General features: G+C 41.2%; 1 protein-coding gene across 5 annotated transcripts in view; it reads left to right on the top strand.

Annotated features, from left to right (window-relative positions):
• The first annotated feature begins 223 nt into the window (after positions 1 to 223).
• The window catches only part of GPATCH2L (G-patch domain containing 2 like), a 73,547-nt gene continuing 52,724 nt past the window's right edge, over positions 224 to 21,046 (top strand). For all 5 annotated transcript variants that reach the window (XR_007727550.1, XM_050798817.1, XM_050798818.1 and 2 more), the window contains exons 1-4: positions 224 to 304; positions 2,683 to 3,354; positions 15,581 to 15,645; positions 20,787 to 20,963. Coding sequence is in view for 4 of the 5 variants with exons in the window: in XM_050798817.1 (XP_050654774.1) it covers positions 2,693 to 3,354; positions 15,581 to 15,645; positions 20,787 to 20,963 (904 nt within the window). In the remaining variant the exon portion in view is untranslated. The remainder of the gene's footprint in view (positions 305 to 2,682; positions 3,355 to 15,580; positions 15,646 to 20,786; positions 20,964 to 21,046) is intronic.

Raw genomic sequence — 21,046 nt, 5'->3', positions numbered from 1 at the left:
GGTCTTTCCCCACATGGGCACCTCAACCCGTGAAACGCCCTTTCCCGGCCAGACCTTACTCAGCACCCCTCCTTGTCCCCTGCCCCATCTTCTGGCTTCCTGTGGCTCCGCCCACCACGGGGCGGAAGTGGGTGTGGCCACGGGCGGAAGCAATGGGTCAGGGGCCCAATCTTGCAGCCAGCCCCTCCCACTCGCCGCCGCCCCACCCCTCCGGCCCAGACCGGAAATGAGGTCAGAGAGGGAAGCCCTGGCGGTGAGAGTCGGCCCAAAAAGCGGCGGCCGTTGGAGGTGGCTGCGGCAGCTGGTGAGGGGGAGGAGTGGTTTTAGTGTTGGGGTCCTGGGGGCTAGTACCAGAGGAGATCGGAGCGCCAAGCCGAGGCTGAGCGGCTAAGGGCGTCTTGGGGCTGCGGCAGCTGGCCGGAGGGTGAGGGTGGTGGGGCCTTGCTTTTCAGGGCCCTTGTCCCCATCCCTGGGGATGTGGGTCGGGCCGTCTTCGGGGCCACAGCCCCCTCTTCCTCTTTCTTCTTTCTGCCTCTCTGGGGCTGGCGGCAGCGTGAGGGCTTGGTGTCCCGAGCCATGGTCGCCCCAGCCCTCAGGGACGGGCCGGGGCGAGGTGGAGAGTCCTTCGAAACACAGTTTTTCTCACATATGTGGCCGTGTTGCGACCCCCGATCCCGGAGGGAGCTCAGTCGCCACGACTTGCATTTTTTCAGTTTCTGCCCTAGAAGAGCCGACCCCCGCCCCTGGTGAGCCCAAATGAGAAGTTGCCTCCTGCCTCTCCCACCTCCTACTCCGCCCCTCACTTCCACCCTGCTCCTGTTTCTCTTCTTACTTGCTGTCCACCAGCTGCCCTACCCGTTTCTTCCTGTGCGTGACTCAGCCTCATCTCTACCCGGGTGCGTGCCTGGACGCCGGGTCCTCTCGAGAGTGTGCACCCGCGACTGGAGATGGGGGGAGCCCTAGGGTTCTTCTGTCACCCACTGTTCGAATTACAGGCTTTGAGGCAGGAAAGGATTCTGCACAAGCATTCGACTACCAGTTGTTTGGTGACTTCGTTCCGTGTTCAAGTTTGTGCTATTCTGCCTGAGGTTTTTATTTGTTATTATTATTATTTTTTTGTATTTTAGTTGCCTGAGTTTTTAAAGCAGTAATTCTTTATTAGGGAAGTAGATTTAGGCATGCTGTTCCCACTTGTTTCTTTATTTTGGTCTTAGGGACAGTTGTCTCCCAAACCTCAATCATGGCATTTTAATCCACTTTTTTTTTTTTCCATTTTTTCCCCTTCTTTTCACAGCTGTTAATAAATCACTTCTTAATGCTTAAAAGAACTTGGTCTTGTTTAAATGTATGTGCCTTTGGACACTTTGAGAAGCTTCGTTTGTATGGTAGTTTTGGAAGTAGGTGTCACCATTGCTCCTACAGGTGTGGCAGATAAGCCCCAGGACTGTTTTCCTGTCTTTAAATTCATTGGCATAGGCACAGCGTGAAAACAGGTTTTAGAAAGCCCTTTGCAAAGTGAAAACTGAATGAATGGGAATATGGTGAGAGAGCGGCACCACATAGAATTTTAACATGATATTGAAATACTTTGGGCATAGAGGCAAGGGAAAAGTGCTAAAAGTTTAATGTGTATTTAATTAGCTGCTATACAAATTAAACATTTCCCCTTAAGAGGGAATTTTGAAGATTGTTCCTACTACTCTCATTTGTTGAAATGTTTGCCTCTGAAGTGACTCCTGAAGTGTGATGTTTGGTTTGAGGATAAACAGAAAAATAAGAAATTTTGGAAAGCAGTTCAGCCAGAAATCTTAGAAACTTCACCCTATCCCTGTCATTTCAGCTGCTGTTGTATCCTATTTTTGTGTGATTGTGTGGCACTGAAGCACATAACTAGGACGGACATTCGGACATTTATTTTCTGAAGAGTAGGAGAGGGGCTTAAAATTGTTAATTATTCAAAAATATATGACCTACTGTATAAGGTTCTATACCTGGTAGCTTCCAGGTGGTAGTTGGTACCAGAATGGGTGCAAACCTAGTCTCTTCTCCATTCTGACTTCAAACCTGGGCCACTACAATTTCTTGGATCATGAAAACTGCATTCTTCCTTAAAGGGTATCACTAAGTTGTCTTTCTGTTTCTTTCTGCCATGGTCATTGTCAGCAGTGACCCCAGGCCAAAGAACAGTTTTTCATTCATTCTCAATACCTCGATGAGACCGTGTCCTGCTCTGTGTTTCTGCAACTCTAGTGTGATTTTGAAGTTGTATGTTTTTCTACTCCTGTCTAGTGAGACAGTCTCTAATCTTTTTGGATCTCATCATTAGGTAATTCAGTGACAAGTTTAACTGGGGAAAAGTGAGAAGGATCTAGTCCCCCGAATTTGTTTTGGGTCCTGTCCCAGTTGTCATCTGGTGAGTAGGTTTTTGTGCTTAAGAATATGTTGACTTCAGGCGTTTAACAAGGGACAAAACATCTATTTTTAGTGGCTTTAGGAAGTGGTAGGAACAGAATCTAAGTGTAGCCAGATGAAAGGTGACTTATTTCATTTAGACAGGCAGTACTGTGGACTACCATGATCTGTTTCATCAAATTATTCCGAAACAACAGATCCTTTTCAGGCTTTCTTTTTCTTTTTCTTTTCTTTCTCCCCTCCACCCCCCGCCAAACTTCCTTTTGGCAGATGTGGCCTCATGGATGAGCTGGTACACGACTTAGCCTCAGCCTTGGAGCAGACATCTGAGCAGAATAAGCTTGGTGAGCTGTGGGAGGAGATGGCCCTGAGCCCCCGGCAGCAGAGGAGGCAGCTTCGGAAACGCCGAGGTCGGAAGCGTCGTTCTGACTTCACTCACCTGGCAGAGCATACCTGCTGCTACAGCGAGGCCTCTGAGTCAAGTCTGGATGAGGCCACTAAGGACTGTCGAGAAGTGGCTCCCGTGACCAATTTTAGTGACTCTGATGACACAATGGTGGCCAAACGACACCCAGCTCTCAATGCCATTGTTAAGAGTAAGCAGCATTCTTGGCATGAATCTGACTCCTTTACTGAAAATGCACCTTGTCGACCACTCAGGCGCAGGCGGAAGGTGAAGCGAGTGACATCAGAGGTGGCTGCTAGCCTTCAGCAGAAACTGAAGGTGTCAGATTGGAGCTATGAGAGAGGCTGCAGGTTCAAATCTGCTAAGAAGCAGCGTCTGTCCCGCTGGAAGGAGAATACTCCCTGGACCTCATCAGGCCACGGATTGTGTGAATCAGCAGAAAACAGGACTTTCCTAAGCAAAGCAGGAAGGAAAGAAAGGATGGAGTGTGAAACAGATGAACAAAAACAGGGCTCTGATGAGAACATGTCAGAATGGTGAGATCTCCCTTACTAAGTCAAAGATTTTCCTGGTTAATGTTTCCCAAAGTACACATCCGCAGTCTTAGTGGGTTCACCTTCTTTCAAACCAGCCACTGTGGTATTGACTTTGAAGACTTCCTTGAATCAGTCAGTAGTTTAGCTTTTTAAGGTACCATTCAAGTGTCTATTTCCCTCTGTCAGGAAGGCTGTAGAAACACAGTTGTTTGTAAAAACTGTTTAAAACGCGTACCTCAAATGCACAGCTAATAATTTTAAAAAACAATTTGTTGCTTATTATGCCATGTAGTTTGTACATAAATATTGTTTTTTAGAACTCAGGTCTCAGCAGAGGCTGGTGTGTGTGTGTGTGTGTGTGTGCGTGTGTGTGCATGTGTGTGTGAGAAAGAGAAAATGTTAGCACCAGGCATATGGAGTTTATAAATGTTCCGTTAAGTTGCCTGTCCTCATTAAGAATCATGGCTTTAGATACTTTTTGGCTATAATTTTGTTTTCTGCTACTCGTGGTTTGACTATATTGAATTTATTTTTTTATGGCTGACATTCAAATTGTCTGAACACATGGTGGGCTTTGAAAATAACAGTACCGAGTCCCATTAGTCTTACATCAGATGTGATCAAGCCAGAAAAATTTGTCTCTAATGGGTACGTGTTTAGAAATGTAAGTGTAGTTTTGGTGACATTTTTTAGCTTTTACATCTCAGATAGTCCTAGGAACATTGATACCCCCCAGCTTGATACTTTAATGTTATTAATCTTAATCTGTGATTATCTTTTACTTAATAGCGAGGATGCCATTGGTGTTTTGGATGGGACAGTTCTTTATGGTGCATTGCAGAATATTTAGCATCTCTGCATTGTTCACACCCCCTTTTCATTGTATCAACCCAAAAGCCTCCAGGGGTGATCCCTAGGTGGATCGAGTACTCCCTGTTGAGAACCAGTGTATTCTATTATTGTTAATATTAGTTGACATTTATTAAGCACTTAACTATGGGCCAGGCACTGTACTATGGACTTAACATATACTCTTATTTAATGTTTACAATTCCACTATATGGTGGATACCACTATTTGTATTTATAGAAGGGAAGCTGAGGTTATAAGAGCTTAGATAATTTGCCTAAGGTCACCCAGTGCCAAAACGGGGAATCAAGCCTGATTCCAAAGCTCATTCGTAACCACCACGTTCTGCTGCCCTTTGAGTTGTTCTGTCTCAATTTAACTTTCCCAGCTGTAGAACAGATGACCTTTCTGAAGTTTATCTTAAAAACAAAGACATTAATCTTAGAAACTCTGAGGTGAGGCTGTGTCAGTAACAGGAAAAGCTGCTTAGGTCTGTTTACCTGTACCTTTCATGGATGGTTTTTAATCCAGCTTTTAAACTTTTTCTTATTAACTTTATATTTGCCAGTCTGCAGACTATATTGAGATAGGCTCATATTTTGACTTTCCTAATTTTCCTCTAATGCCTCCTTCCTTCTAAGGTCTATTTACAGAATTTATATGTATATATTTGGATTATAAAGGTATTTATTTTCCTCATCAGACTATTTTTAATCAAACAAGAAATGCTTAGTCAACTTGTAGCCTTTCACACTATTGAAACCCTCTACTGAGATATTCAAGTTTGTTTTAATATTGAGCATATATACCAAATAGAATTCTTCTTAGTATTGAGAATGGTGATTTTAACAGTAGCCTTTTGGGATAGTAGCTTTGTGTATGTTTCTTCCCCATAATTTCTTATTAAACTACAACATAACTGTATGTGAAAGAGAGACTGTTAACTCTGTCTGCTCTGAGATAACAGCTCAAGTGTGGCTCCAGATGCAGAGCCTATAATCTAGCATGAGATGCTTCACTCTTTTCTGTTCCTTCTTACTCCAGACACATCTATTGCACATTCTAGTCAGGATGTAATAATATAAATTCTCGTTACCTGAGAGTCTGGATAAAACTAAGTGGATGGGAATTCTTGTGAAATTCTTCCTCTTTTCAAATTGAGGAGACCTCATTCACCCATTTGGGCTATTACCCTGGCCCCTCACTTGAGAGTTCTTTCAATATGTAGATGCTAAAGGGCTTGTAGCTGTGAAGGAATAATGGGCGGAGTGGTGGCACACATGGCATGAGGAAAGTTCTTTAAAATCTTCTAGTTATTTAGGAGTTCTAAATTCCCCTTGACTTGTCTCGATTCATCTGTAGTTACAAACATAAGTGCTTTGTATTTTTTTTCCCCTAAATCCATTCTGTGGGAGAGGGGGTGATTCTTACTCTTTGACCGCATGTGGTGTTCAGCCTCTCTTCAAGAGGAGAGTGGAACTAAAATCTCCCTTAATTGTTAGGCACACCTTTAAAAAGGGCTAGCATTAGAGTGTAAGTAGATAATAGCTTATGATTTGGATATTATACTGTCTTGGTCAGTTTGTTAATTCTGTCAATAATTTTCTACTTTTTTGTTTCCCCTGCATTTTTAAAAGAAATACTTTCAAGAATCTTCTTGGTTACCCTTTCATAAATCTACTTGGATGTGCCACTGTTCACATACAGATCAAAATGTAGAATTTTACTTTTTAGCAGTGATATTGAGGGTTGTCAGAGTAATGATCCACGTTGTAAGATTATTAAGATGAAGTTGATTGTTAAGCTTAGCTTAGCCTGGTCAATGGTAGAGTTTTTGGGTTTTTTTTTAAAGCATGTTTTAGGTGTTTTGGATTTGAAAATGTATGTCTCAATCAGCCTATTTCTAATTTCCTTAAACTCACTGTTTGTGAACTAAACATGGAGTAGTTATAGACTTCATCAATATTTGTTTGCTTTTCTGTTTCTGGTCTTCCTTTAATATTACACCAGCCAATCCCTCACAAGTTTTGAGGAACTAAAAATGGTTATGGTATAATAGTTTTTTCCTGCTTGCATAGAGATCAAACTTATTTTAATATTTTTCTGTGTATGTGTATTTATGAGTATTCTAAAGTAGAACAATTACTGTAAAATTATTTTCTACTGATCTTTATTTAAATTGTCTATATAGCAGCTATTAATAGCTCTTAGCTATTAGGTGACTGTAGCCTAATTTTGCTCTATTCTTTACTAACACATCATTTGTTTGTTCCCCTTGAATATAGTATAGCTTCTTTTTTTTTCATAAGTGAATTGGTTGGGTGATGGCCAGAAGTCACATTCAGGAGCCTTCCTAAGGTGATGTATTAGAGGCTGATCTCACAGGAAAGAAAAGATTCTCCTCTCTTGGAAGGCAAGTGACAGAGATAGAGTGCTAAACCTACCCCCTCCTTCTCCAGCCCAGGCTGACCTTCTGCGGCCCCTTGGTGCCTCTTGTTTTCTTATTTTTATAGAAAATCAATATCCCTTCTGACACAAACAATAGCTCAGAAGCAAGAATAAATGGGAGAAAGCTGAGATCTCTGTCCATCACCTCTCACTTTAACTCCCCCAAACTCTTTAATTATGAGTGTGCTTTGCTCCAGGTGTTTGTGACAGTGAAATTGCTAAATGAGAACCGTTTTAACCAAAGATTGGGTGATCAATAACACTCTATAGCAGTAGCTTGTTGGATCAATAGCATTCATTATTTCATGGTTAAGGTAAGTAGCCTCCTTTGCAAGTGGAGGTCATTAATCAGGGGTTCCTGGAGCTGTGTAAAAGAATATGTATGGTAGGTGGGGGTGTTCTGATTTCTATTCTGTAAGTAGGGATGCTGACCAAGAGTGTATTTACTATTGTTGCAGTTGGTAGTATTGCATGTGAGATTCTCGAATCTAGCATAGTGTGCTTATATGGATATATTCACAGTTCTGCTAGTATCCTTAGAGACAACTGAAAAACACACCTTGGGAGGTAGATATGATACTATTGTACTTGAAGGTCTATGTCTTGAAAGAAACATCCATCTCTTGAAAGAGTCTACCTCTTAAAAGAAATATTGGGATTATTCCATGTGGCTCCACAGGACAGAACTCAGGAATAGAAAGTACAGAGTGTTAAATGTTGCTGCGGATAAAAAATAGCATTCTAAAAATTAGGACTCTGTAAAAATGAAGCAAATTGTTTCACCATGTAATGCGTAATGACTTCTAGATAAGTCGGGGGGATTCAAACATGGGCTTTCTGACTGCTTACTTAGTTGCTGTGGAGTTGAGAGGGTTGAACGGAAGACTTCTGAAATCCCTTGTAACACTGAGATGCCGTGATTCTTTTCAGTCATAGTCTACCTCCCAACATTGTAACATCTTAACTGGTAAGTAGCCTCAACTGCCCACTTGAATTCTTGTGGTTTCCACTGGCAGTCATCTTCAAAGATTCGTTCTTTCTCTGAACTTTTAGAATGATATTCCCTTTTCTCTTATTTTGCAGAATTTGTTCGAAGGCCTCTTGGTATTTGCCAGCAAGGGTGCATAGATTACCATTGGTCCCATTCTCTACTCCCATGGACATAGTTAACATGCCATTCTCAGATCTACAACTGGCCAAGAGAATATGCAGAGCCCCTAGCCCAGTGCTCCCAGTGCTACTGGGAAGCTTTTATCTCATACAGCTATGCTGGGCTGAGATAGGATCATCCAACCCTCACTGCCTGATTCCGACCCCATTCCAGGAGTGTGCCATAAATGAAGGTGTAGAAAACACAACAGTCCCCAGAATGTACTATCTCCAGAATGCACTTCTCTACCCATGTCAACTGGAATCTTTATTCTTGAAGACTGTGCTTTCTAGGACTCAATACCCTATAATTGCTTCTTACCCTCAAACACAGATACGCACAGAAAACACTAAGCTTCCCTATCTAAGTGTATTCTGGGAGTTAGAGCCACCAAATAGAAACTGAAAGATACTCAGGCCAGGTATGATGGCTCACGCCTGTAATCCCAGCACTCTGGGAAGCCGAGGCGGGTGGATCACAAGGTCAGAAGATCAAGACCATCCTGGCTAACATGGTGAAACTCCGACTCTACTAAAAATACAAAAAAGTTAGCCGGGTGTGGTGGTGGGCACCTGTAATCCCAGCTGCTCGAGAGGCCCAGGCAGGAGAATGGTGTGAACCTGGGAGGTGGAGCTTGCAATGAGCCAAGATCACGCCACTGCCCTGGAGCCTGGGTGACAGAGTGAGACTCCATCTCAAAAAAAAAAAAAAAAACCAGAAACTGAAAGATACTCAATGGGAGGAGAAGGATGGAACCACACCCTGCCTCAAACTGTAGCTGCCTGATTTTCTGACTGAAACTGGCCTTGCATTTCTGAACCTCAAGGTGACTGTAGAGAAAGGATGCAGAGGCTTGCTATCTACCTTCAGGGCAGGCCCAGCACTTCTCATGTGGGCCTCCATTTCATTGTCGAGTGCAGTTCTATCAGCCTTGTAGTTTGAGGAAACCTTGGCAATAGGCCATCTGTATTCTCTATTGCTACAGAAAAAAATCGCCGTAGAACTTAGTAGCTCTGAAGAGGCCAAATCTGTGAGTGTGTAAATATTCCCAAGGAAGAAACTAAAGTGCTGGAGAAGAAGAAGATACAACTGAAGAGAAAAAAGTGTTCTTGAGTTGAAAAATGAAGTCTAGGCTGGGCGCGGTGGCTCAAGCCTGTAATCCCAGCACTTTGGGAGGCCGAGACGGGTGGATCACGAGGTCAGGAGATCGAGACCATCCCAACATGGGCTAACATGGTGAAACCCTGTCTCCACTAAAAAATACAAAAAACTAGCCGGGCGAGGTGGTGGGCGCCGGTAGTCCCAGCTACTCGGGAGGCTGAGGCAGGAGAATGGCATAAACCCGGGAGGCGGAGCTTGCAGTGAGCTGAGATCCGACCACTGCACTCCAGCCTGGGCGACAGAGCAAGACTCCGTCTCAAAAAAAAAAAAAAAAAAAAGAAAAGAAAAATGAAGTCTAAAGTTTAGAAGAGAAAATTAATGAGAAGATACCTCTACTGAAATGGATCTTTTTAAAAAGTATTTTATTTTAGTTTTTCTTTTTTTCACATATGCTCAGGACTAAGGAAAGAAAACTCTTAAAAGGGATTGAAGCCTTGGTGCAGTGGCTCAGACCTGTATTCCTAACACTTTGGGATGCTGAGGCAGGAGGATCCCTTGAGCCCAGGAGTTCAAGACTGCACTGAGCTATGATTACAACACTGCACTCCAGAGCTTGGTTGGCAGAGAGGGATACTGTCTCTTAAAAAAAAAGTTGGGGGTGGGACATGAAAATAAAACTGACATTCATCCCTACAATAGTAAGTGTTAAGGGCTACATTTGCCCATAGAGTTTTGAGAGGGAAAAAGTGACTCACTTCACCTTGCATTTTATATACAGTAAAGGTATATTTTATATGGAAAGGCAGCAGAAAGACATTCTTAGATATGCAGGCCCCAGAATCCATGCTCTTTAAAAATTTACTCTGAGAAGACGTTTCATCTACCTGAAGGTGAATAACTGTTAGCTCTAAGAAAAGGGATGTCTTGAGGCACAGCCCCCAGCTCAATAGCAGAGTCCTGAGGAAAATTGTATCTCTGGAAAGTGTACCTGATTGTACTGGTCGCAGTATCGAACCTGTCAACCTGGGGAGGTTGCTGCCTTTCATGTCACCGTCTGAATGAAACTGAAAAACAAATTCTTCTATTATATATTCTCATTACTTATAGGAATAATTTCGGAACTGATGTGTGATATTTCTCTGAATAACCTCTCCCTCAGTCTTGTGTACTACTAGATTCAGAAGTCTGATTACAAAGGGTTACAATGTGCCACCTCTACCCTGGAAAATAATAGAGCAAAAATACCTTTGGGCAGTAGATCTAAGAGTGACTTTTTCCCACGTTTTTCTAAATTCTGAAACAACTTTTATTTTTGTTAAGCGCATTATTATTTACTAAGAAAAGTTTTTTAGAAATGATGTAAGCCATAAACTGTATTTTAAGATGTCTATTAATTAGATGCAAAAAACACCTCTTATTAAGCTACTTGGTTAATAAGCTCTTAAATGGGGAGAAACAAACCCAGATGGTAACTTATTAATACCAACTTTTGATTACAGGTGATAAACTAATTCTGTAGCTCCTTATTATAATAGGAACAGGTATAAGTTACTCTTTCAGTTCTCACTTTATAGTCTTCTGTGGTTAGGAGTATGAAAGAATTAGCAAGCTCTCAGATCAGAGGATGTGCCTTGCTTTTTTCTGCCCCCTGCTCCCCCTGGCAATAGTGGGAATTCAGAGCGGGGGTTTGTTTTGTTGAAACTAGAAGCTACTGTTTAGGAAGAAGGGAATTAGTTTCAAAGATTCTGTATTATCTGTTGCTGCAGAAAAATTTGCCCACAACTTATTAGCTCTAGGCTGGGCGCAGTGGCTCATGCTTGTTATCCCAGCACTTTGGGAGGCTTAGGCGGGTGAATCACCTAAGATCAGGAGTTTGAGACCAGCCTGACCACTATGGTGAAACCTTGTTTCTACTAAAAATATGAAAATTAGCCAGGCGTGGTAGCATAGTCCTGTAATCTTAGCTACTCGGGAGACTGAGACAGGAGAATTGCCTGAACCTGGGAGGTGGAGGTTGCAGTAAGCCAAGATCGCGCCACTGCACTCCACCCTGGGCGACAGAGGGAGACTCCATCTCAAAAAAAATAAACAAACAAAAAAAATTACTAGCGCTAAACAATGAACATTTTATCACTTGGAATCTGAGAGTGACTTAGCTGGATGGTTCTAGTTGAGTCTTCTTACGAGGTTATAGTCTAACTGTCGGCAGGGACCTCAGTTCTGTCAAGGCTCTCCTAGGGCCGAAGGATTTGCTTCCAAGCTCACTCACATGGCTGTTGGCAGAGCTCATTTCCTCATAAAGCTGTTGGACTTAGAGTCTCAGTCCCTTTTCACATGGGCCCCTCCGCATGCCCATCAGCGTCCTCAGGCCATGATAGTTGGCTTCCCCTTGAGTAAGTGATCTGAGAGGGATGAGGAGAGTCAGAAAGAGAGCCCGCAGTGAAAGCCACGGTCTTGTGTAACCTAATCTCAGAAGTGGCAACCTGTTGCTTCTGCTGTGTGTGATCAGTTATACAGACCAGACCTGGTGCAGTGTGAGAAGTACTACACCGGGGTGTGCATTAATAGGAGGTTGGGTAATTGGGAGTCATCTTGGGAGTCTGGTTACCACAGATGACTACTGGCCTGAAACATTTTTTTCCTAGCCTTGTGTGATGCTAAAGTCAGGAATAGTATTCTGAGACTCTGCTATTTCCCCTGAACTCATTAAGAGAATGTTTTTACTTTGATTTCAAAGGAAGAGCATTCAGGAACCATAAAGGCAAGTGAGGTATGGGTCCCTGAGAATATGTTTTGGTGTATTTTATGTCAGCATGCCGAAAATGAGTGTTACTTGAATTCAAGATACAGCATTAAGAAGGAAAGCTTCTTTCCAAAGTGAGTTTATAATTAGTTTTCTTAGGGTTCAGCATATATGATGTATTATTTGCTGATAAGGGATAGTAGTCAAGGCACAGCTGAAACTGCAGCTGTGCCTGAAAGTTTTAAGTAGCTAAAAGCAAACGAATACTTCTTCCTTAGCTCAGTTAATCTGTTTGCATCTTCAGGAGAATGAAAAGTCCTGGAATTCAGAGGTATCTTCTGAATAGGGAAACATTTGATTGACTTTAGTAAATGAGATGAGTATCTGTGCTTTCTGTGTTGTAGTGGCCATTCAGTGAACACATGGGCTTTAGACATACACTGCCCTGGCTCTGATGCTTACTTGCTGTGCGATCTTGGATAACTTGTATACTTTCTCTAAGCCCCTTTCCATATGTAACATGAGGTTGATGTATTTACCTTGTAGAGTTTGGGGGTAGAAGAATAATAATTAGTATAAAGTGCTTAGTATATTACCTGGCCTGCAGTCGAACTCAGTGAATGATATTTTTGGTATCATTAATAGTAGCCTTCTATATTAATAATTTTCTGAATAAACTCAGTTCAAGTACCAAACCCCTTCCTGAGGCACTTGTAGATCTTGGCTGAGAGTAGTGCCTCCTCTCTTTTGGATGAAACCCAGTGCAGGAAAAATAATAGATTTCATAGGCCATATTTGTTTTTCCATTTAAAATGAAAATAGGTTTGCATCTGATAAAATTTAGAGTACTGTTCTAATGAGAAGATTGTCAGTGAGGAAATTACTACTATTAACCTCTAAAATAATACTTAGACACAGACTTGGTGCCCTAGAAGTAGCTTTCTAATCTTTCATCCTTTGCATTTGTGTATTGCTTTAGAGTTCACAAAGCAGGGTCACATACCTCATACTGTTACATCCTTAATAATCCATCCACATTTTACATGTAGGGAAATAGGACTAAAGAGTTGAAGTGACATGCCACAAGGCTGTATAAGGGCAGGCAACAGAGGTGTCTAGAACAAGTTCATTCCATTTACGTAACATTTACTGAATGTCTGATATGTGCCAGGCGCTATGCTAGGCATTGGGGACATTGAGATGAGCAAGATATTTTTTTTTCCCTGGATCCATGGATCATTCTCTTCTATGGTTACAGGATCTTCTTTCTGCCCCGGTTAGGCAAGGAAGGGTGAACTGTATGACTCGTGAGTAATTTCAGTTCTACCAGTTTGTCTGAAGGTCCGGCTGCCTTCTGATTGTTTCTGGATCTGGAGGCTTCAGATCATTTGAGGCCCTGGCCCAGCCATGGCAAGGAAGTGGTATTGTTGCTTCTATGGGATGTTGACTGCTGCATCCAGCTAACGTGCGCAGGCTCCTCTCTTCTCAAGTAGTTTCCCTAAACGGGACGGCCTACCTCTTCCAGCCCTCTGCTTTGTTCATCACCGTGGATCAGGGTTCGCAACTTAGGCACTACTGGCATTTTGGGCCAGATAATTCTCTGTTGTGGGGCTGTGCTGTGCATTGCAGGATGTTGAGCAGCATCCCTGGCCTCCGCCCACTAAATGTCAGTAGTTCACCAACTCCTCCTTCTCTGCTTCAAGTCATGAGTATCAAAAATGTTTTTGGATATTGCCAAATTGGGAGAGGGGCTGCAAAATTGTCTCTAGTTGAGAACCATAGTTTTTGATGTTTCTGGTACTGAGATTGGGTTTTTACTTTATTGACTCTGCTTTTACCAATAAGTATGAGTTTCAAATTATAGAACATAATACAACCAAAACACTGATCTATAGATAGAATGTAAAAATATAAAAAATATAGAATAAAAAGCTATTGATCTACAGTTTTAAAACTAAGAATTTTTGCTAGTTTGAAAACCATACCCTTTAATTGCACCTTGAAAGGCAAACAGTTCATCTTCAGAACTTGAAAAGAAAAGCAGTTAAGATGAAAGCATTTTCAAGTCAGTACCAAGTTTACAGTGTTAACAGTGGACAAGAGGGCTCCATAGTGTTTTATTAGGCTCGATTCCTATGATAATATACTTGTCAGAAAGTAGATGCCATGCCCAATCATCTGGCTTACCTAGGGTGCCTCTGTTTTCAAAGACTCTCTGGTGGGAAGGTTAGATAGAGAGATGTGTGAAAAAACAAGGAAAGCAAAATGTTACTTGCAGAATCTAAGTGATGAAAAATTTCCTAGTAAAACGTTGAGAGCAAAAACCTTTGGAGCTGCATGTTAAGATGACTTTCTTTACACTAACTGTTATTTCACTTGGATGTGGTTCAGTTGCTTTTCTAGCAATGTTATAATAATTGGGTAATATAGTTGGAGGCCCAGCTTATATTAAGTACATAAGAAAATGAAATGAAAGAATCTATAAAGAAATAGAGTTTGGGCTGGGTACAGTGGCTCAGCACTTTGAGAGGCCGTGGCGGGCGGATCACGAGGTCAGGAGTTCGAGACCAGCCTGACCAACATGGTGAAACCCCGTTTCTACTAAAAACACAAAAATTAGCTGGGTGTGGTTGTGTGCTCCTGTAATCCCAGCTACTCGGGAGGCTGAGGCGGGAGAATTGCTTGAACCTGCGTGGTGGAGGTTGCAGTGAGCCGAGATCATACCACTGCACTCCAGCCTGGGCAACAAGCGCGAAACTTCATCTCCCAAAAAAAAAAAAAAAGAAGAAATAGGGTTTGTTCCACCATGGCACACGTATACCTATGTAACAAACCTGCACATTCTGCACATGTATCCCAGAACTTTAAAAAAAAAGATAGGGTTTGTTTGTTGACTATTTTTGTGACAGATCTTTTGCGTCTGATATTCAGGGACAAGCTTGAGTAAGGAAAGCATTGCTCCTTAATTTAATTGGCATTTTAAAGATTTAGTGTTGGAAGGGTGTTTGGAAATGTTGCAAAATACAAAATGTTTTCAGATTTTTGATCCAGGAATATAGATTGGGATTTTGCCAAGCCTATGTTTTCTATAGCATGGTGAAAATGCTTCTTCCTCGCTTTGGTTTCTTGCATCTTCTAGAGTAGGTGAAGAAAATTTTTTGACTAACTTGGAAGGAAATACTCCCAATCAAGGAAATAGCTAATACTGTAGAGGATTGAGAAGTTTTTCTTGAACCAGAAAAATCAAATTTAGAAGCGCACCATCAGAAGAAACAGAATCAACTGTGAGCAATAGCTCAGAAAATGAAACAGATTGGGCAGAATTTCATGGGACAAAAGCTATATTTCAGTGAGTTCAAATGAAGTTTGTTTTTATATTTTTGTTTTTAACTTTAGTTCCTTTTTTCAGAATGAGTTTTGTGTATCTGCTCAATATGAAGGAGGACAGTAAATTCAGAAAACAAGTTTTGCCATTTTTTTTTCTTGTTCATGGATTTTTGTTTACTTCTTTGTAAATGGGGGAAAACTTTAAAGATGCTAGACGTCTTAAAATTACATAGCTTCATTGGAGACTGATAGTTGGCAATATTTAAGAATAAAATTGTTTGGTAAATTTGTAAATTTGTGTTGTTGAATATATCAAACTAGGTTGAGATTATGTCTTTGAGCTTTAATAGCTTTCTAGTCCTTAACTAACAAAGTGCCTTTAGATTTTTTTTTAGTACTTTAAAATATAAGTGAAAATTTTAGAACTCTCCTCTTATATTTCTTTTGTTTGGGGAGGAAAATAAAATTTTGTACCTTCCCAATGAAATTTACGTATCTGATTGGCTAATAGGTTGGAGTGAAATCAGGGAAGCTTGAAAACCATAATAAGCGTACGGTGCTTATTGACTGGAGCTGATGAGTTCTCTTGTGTTTTACTCTTTTTACAGTGAAACCAGCAGTGTGTGTAGCAGCAGTGACACTGGGCTCTTTACCAATGATGAAGGGCGACAAGGTAATGTTGATCCCAGCTTTGGGACATTGGTTCCGTGTTTATGGAAATGTTTGAATAATCATAGGAGTGACTCATGGAGAACATGGTGACTGTCTATGGCAGTGGTTCTTAAACTTTAAGGCATATGAGAGCCACCTAGGGAACTGTTAAAACCGCACAGTCCTGAGCTCCTAGAAATAAATAGGTCTAGAGTTGGCCCCTGGAATCTGCATTTTTCACAAGTACCTGAACTGATTCTTATGCCGGTAGATCAGACATTGGGAATCGTTGGTCTAGGTGGTCAATGTGTCGAGCCTGGGACATTGGGAAGTTTCTTTTTATTAGAATCAAGAAATAGCTTCATGTGTTACTGTCTTTTTTTAGGTGTTAAGACATTATTTTCATATAGAGAAAATCTTGTCACTTTTATAGCCTTATTTATAATGATTATAGTGTTCTAGGTGAATATATTGTATAAAACATCATCTTCCTCAAAGTAAAACTCCTGGAGTATAGAGTCCTGTGAATAAGGCTGGTGTATGTTAATTACCAGTTCTTTATTTTTACTACCTAAACACTAATTTAAAACTTTGCCTGTATATCAGGGTATTTTAGAAAATGTTTGTCCTCTAGACTTGTGTGGGGCCACATGCCAATAAAAATTTTATATAGCCTTTTTGGACTGTGGTTTTCTTAATCTAAATAGGGGACTTAGGGATTTCTAAAGTCCCTTCTAGCTCCAAAGTCCAATAATTTTTCTCCATGGGTTAAGCAATTAAAGGACTGACGTAGTGGCTACATGTCTAGGTTGATCCAGGTAGCTTCCCCAGTAACTGAAGGGATACTGGGGCTGTGAGACTTAGCATCCAAGTCCTGATTTTTGGAGAAGGACTGTGGGGACAGCATCTTGTTCATGCCTCAAAGTTGTAGGCATAAGGCAGTTTATCCTCCTGGAGTTGTTGAGCTTCCTACTGTAATGGAGGTTGTTGTGAGTACATTTCTGTCTTTTAGATTCTGAGGGAATTAGGTGTCATTAGAGATTATGTGTATGTGTGTACAGGTAGGCTCTTTTGATTTTATTATCTCATACCAGGGAAGTCTGATGTCTTTCCATGAATGAGTTATATATACTATTCAGAGTTACCACTATTTGCTCTTTTTCTTTGCTTTTCTACAGTTCTAGGAATATCAAAATGCACCTCTTAAAGGTTATGATGCATAATTATAGAGATGGAAGAAAGTGTGGACCTGTTACAGCAGATTAAGTTTTTGGGCCTTTGGAAAGCCTTTTCACTGATAAGGATTCCTTAGTTTATCATGAGAGATTATAGAATATTCTGTAGACCCAACTTTCCTCTCTTTCTCTGCTTCAGCTTCACACATTCTGGTGACATTGATGCTTAGCGTTCTCAGTGTAAAGCTATGGAATTTCTTGCCTCTGTGCCTTTGTTTATGCTGGTCTTTCTGCCTGAAATCTCATCCTCATCTTCCTTGAATGAGTGGTCATCTACCAAGACACAGTTTTCCTTTTGCCCCTGCAAGAGCATATTTATGAACTATATCAGGTGGTCTTCTTGGTTTCAATTTCTTGTTGGAGTTGGCCTATAGGAGGCATCAACAGAAGACCGAAGGGAGGGAGGTGAATGATATTGGATATATTAGTCAAGTATTTATTGTGGTAATGCTGCTTAACAGCCCCCAAATTTTAGTGGCTTATCACAGTTTACCACACTCATTTTTTGCTTTGGGGTTGTGGGTTGCCTATGGTTCCACTGATCTCGTCTGGGCTCCACTGGTCTCCAGGCTTCGAGTTAGGTTTACATCTTCTCAGTGTATTGTATTTTGGGACCTAGGGTGGAGGAGCAATGGTGATAGGCAGCATGGACTTCCTGTGGCAGAGGATGTAAATGCCAGGTGACCAGGCTAGACCACTTGTACGTATTTAAAACCTTTGCTTGAATCATGTCTGTTAATTTTCTACTATGTAAAGCAAGTCATATGACCAAGCCCAGTGTCAGTAGGATGAGGAAGTGTGCTCTTCCTAAAAGGGAAGGTACTGTGGAATCCAATGACAAAGAGCAAAAGGCATGGATGAATGATTCTATTATAGAGAGGACTTGGAAACGCTAATGCAGTCTACCACATTAGATTATTGCTTTCCCTGATACCCTTTCTGTTGGATTGCTGGTTGGCAGTGGTTATGTTCCTCTGCTGAGGGCCACCACTCTTGTTTGGCAGCCTTCTTTTATAACTGCAGTTCTTTGGACTCTGATAACCATTCTTTCCCTTGCCACTCCAGGTCTAGGAATGGTAAGGGCCTCCTGCTGTGCTGGCTCTACCTGATGTGCTTCACCATCCCTTGTGGGGTTTCTTGTTAGTACTGTCTACACCTTTGTGAATAGTCACTTCATTACATCTCTGCAATGACCCCATTTAAATGTGCCATGTGTTTGCTGAGGGGGTTCTGGCCAATAGCCCTTTCTCCTTTGTTCTCTGTGGCTCCTTGTATTATACTTACTGTTTCTTTTAGTACTCACTAGATAATGTTATTGTTTGTAGGTACACGTCTTTTCCCTTGAAGCTTTTCAAGGCAGGAGTTACTATGTGCAACTGCAGTACCTAGCATGTTCCTGGCATATAGTAAATGCTTAATAAATAATTATTGATAATCCAATTAAAGGGAAAACTCTCCTTTTTTTCCCCCAAACAAAATCATACATAGATTCTCAGACTGTAAAACAACTAAGCCTATTTGGTTTAAAGCAAAATTCTAGAGGAGCCAGAGGTCAGGAACCTGATCCATCCAGCTTCTTGCTTATTCCCTGGCAGTACTCTTTTAAGGAGCTCCTCTGTCAGGCATCTTAGTGAACCCTGATTGAAGACTACTGGTCTACATGATCTCACAATGTTCCTTCTAGTTCAGAGAGTCCCTTTTTGTGTTATTAAAAATCTTGAATGAATGCTTGAGAACCAAAAAAAAATCCATTATAGTTTGCCATTTGTCATCAGAAAACATGGCCTAATTAAATATACTATTTCAATAAATGTCCTGAGGAATGCTTATGAATAAGAAAAGAATTAATATATTGAAGTACAGAGAAACTAATTATTATGCACTAATGCCTGTCTTCAGTTCATCTATGTATCTGATTTCGTGAGATGCTTTTAGAGTAGTGATTCTCAAAACGTGGTCCCCAGGCCAGCTTAGCATCATGAAGGAACTTGTTAGAAATACACAATTTTGGTCTTGCCTAGGCTATAATCAGAAACTCTGGAGTTAGGTCTCAGCGGTCCATGTTTTAACAAGCCCTTCTGGTGCTTCTGATGCATGCTCAAAGTTGAGAACTACTGTATCAGAGAGACAGCTGTTTGTGGTGTGTTTTCATAAGGGAACACTTTGAGTAACTTTCTTAGTTGTAATATCTGCTGCTTTTTACCAGAATGCAGTTTTCATTGCCCATTTTGGAGATCTCCACCGTGATTTAAGAGTTACTATCCTGGGTGTTAATGACCCATGAATGTCATACTTCATGGGATTGACATGTTCTGAGCAACTTCTCTGGAATCCAGTGTACATTAGAGAATGACTACATTGTGAACTCTTTTAGATATTCTTGTAATAGTTTCCTTCAACTTTGCTATTTTGAAAGGAGTATGGTGTGGCAGACATAAAATTATCTATTCTTTGTTGGCAGGAATAAACTCTAGTGGAAACTGAGATACTATCATTGCAGCCAGTAGAGAGAAGTTTGTACCAACAGTCTGGATATATGGATCTGGTTGTGACTTTGCTGTTAATTAACAATATGGTCTTGGGAAAATGGTATAACTTATTGAAAAGTCTTAGGGAATTATGTTATTTGTTGCTGTGGTTTTTTTTTTTTTTCCCCAGTAGCTTGGATTGCTAGTGTCAAGATGATTTCTGTCCCATTAATGAGATACCAAGGATAAAATGAAGTATAGACGTATATTCTTTATTCACCTTTTATGAGAGAGGCAAATATAGCAAGAAATCCCTCAGGAATAGCTAGCTTTGAATTGAGAAACATTTATGGGCTTTGAACTCCCAAGTTTATACCACTGAGAATGGTATAGGAGAGGCAGTTTGTTTTTGTAATGAAGATCTCAGGCTTTTGAGTTAGTCAGGCTTTGGGTTCAGATCCTGGCTTCGTTGTTTACTAAATTGACCTTGACTTCTCTAGGCATTAGTTGCCTTGTTTGTAAGTTGGAGTTAGTGTAGGGCTTGAAAGAGATGGCATATTTACAGATTTTTAGCATGGATCCTGGTAGGTTGTAAGGGCCTAGTAAGTGGTAGCTTTATTTATTTATTTTTAACTGTTAAAGCAGTCCAGTTTAACACAGTATGACATTTATGTGAAATCAGGTTGACGTTTCAGTTTTCATTGCAATATGAATCGAGAAGAACCAGAACAATTTCTTTTTTGTGTGCCTTGATTTATTTAAAAGTATAATCAGCCTGTAATTCCAGCACTTTGGGAGGCTGAGGTGGGAGGATTGCTTGAGCCCAGGAGTTCAAGACCAGCCTGGGCAACATAAGGAGACCCAGTTTCTACAAAGAATTAAAAAAAAAAAAAAAAAAAAAAAGGCTGGGTGCGGTGGCTCATGCCTGTAATCCCAGCACTTTGGGAGGCTGAGGCAGGCGGATCAGTTGAGGTCAGGAGTCCAAGACCAGCCTGGCCAACATGGCAAAAACCCCATCTCTACTAAAAAATAAAAAAATTAGCCGGGCGTGGTGGCGGCGCCTGTAATGCCAGCTACTCAGGAGGCTGAGTCAGGGAGAATTGCTTGAACTCGGGAGGGGAGGCAGAGCTGAGGGGAGCAGTGAGCTGAGATCATGCCACTGCACTCCAGCCTAGGCAACAGAGCAAGAATTCATCTTAAAAATAATAATAATAATAATAATAACCAGGCATAGTGGCATGAGCCTGTGGTTCCAGCCACTTGGGAGGCTGAGGTGGTAGGATTGCCTGAACATGTGATTATGCCACTGCATTCCAGCCTGGGTGACAGAGCAAGACTCTGTCTCAAAAAGGAAAAAAAAAGGATGATCAAAACTATAGCACTAAGAAATCATCCCTCTCATTTGTTTTTCTCAGACCTAGTTTAAAATTCTAGCTTACGATATGATCTCTTTACTTTAGGTGACGATGAGCAGAGTGATTGGTTCTATGAAGGAGAATGTGTCCCAGGATTCACTGTTGCTAATCTTCTGCCCAAGTGGGCTCCTGATCATTGTTCTGAAGTAGAAAGAATGGATTCTGGATTGGATAAATTTTCAGATTCCACATTCCTTTTACCTTCTCGGCCAGCTCAAAGAGGTGAGTTCTGAGGAGACCAAGAACTTAATGCTTTTATGGTTCTCCTTGGGCAGAGCAATCATCTCCTAGCAAGCATACTCATG

Source organism: Macaca thibetana, chromosome 7 (genome assembly GCF_024542745.1).
Source record: "Macaca thibetana thibetana isolate TM-01 chromosome 7, ASM2454274v1, whole genome shotgun sequence".
Lineage (NCBI taxonomy): Eukaryota > Metazoa > Chordata > Mammalia > Primates > Cercopithecidae > Macaca > Macaca thibetana.
This window is presented reverse-complemented; position numbering and strand designations above follow the sequence as displayed.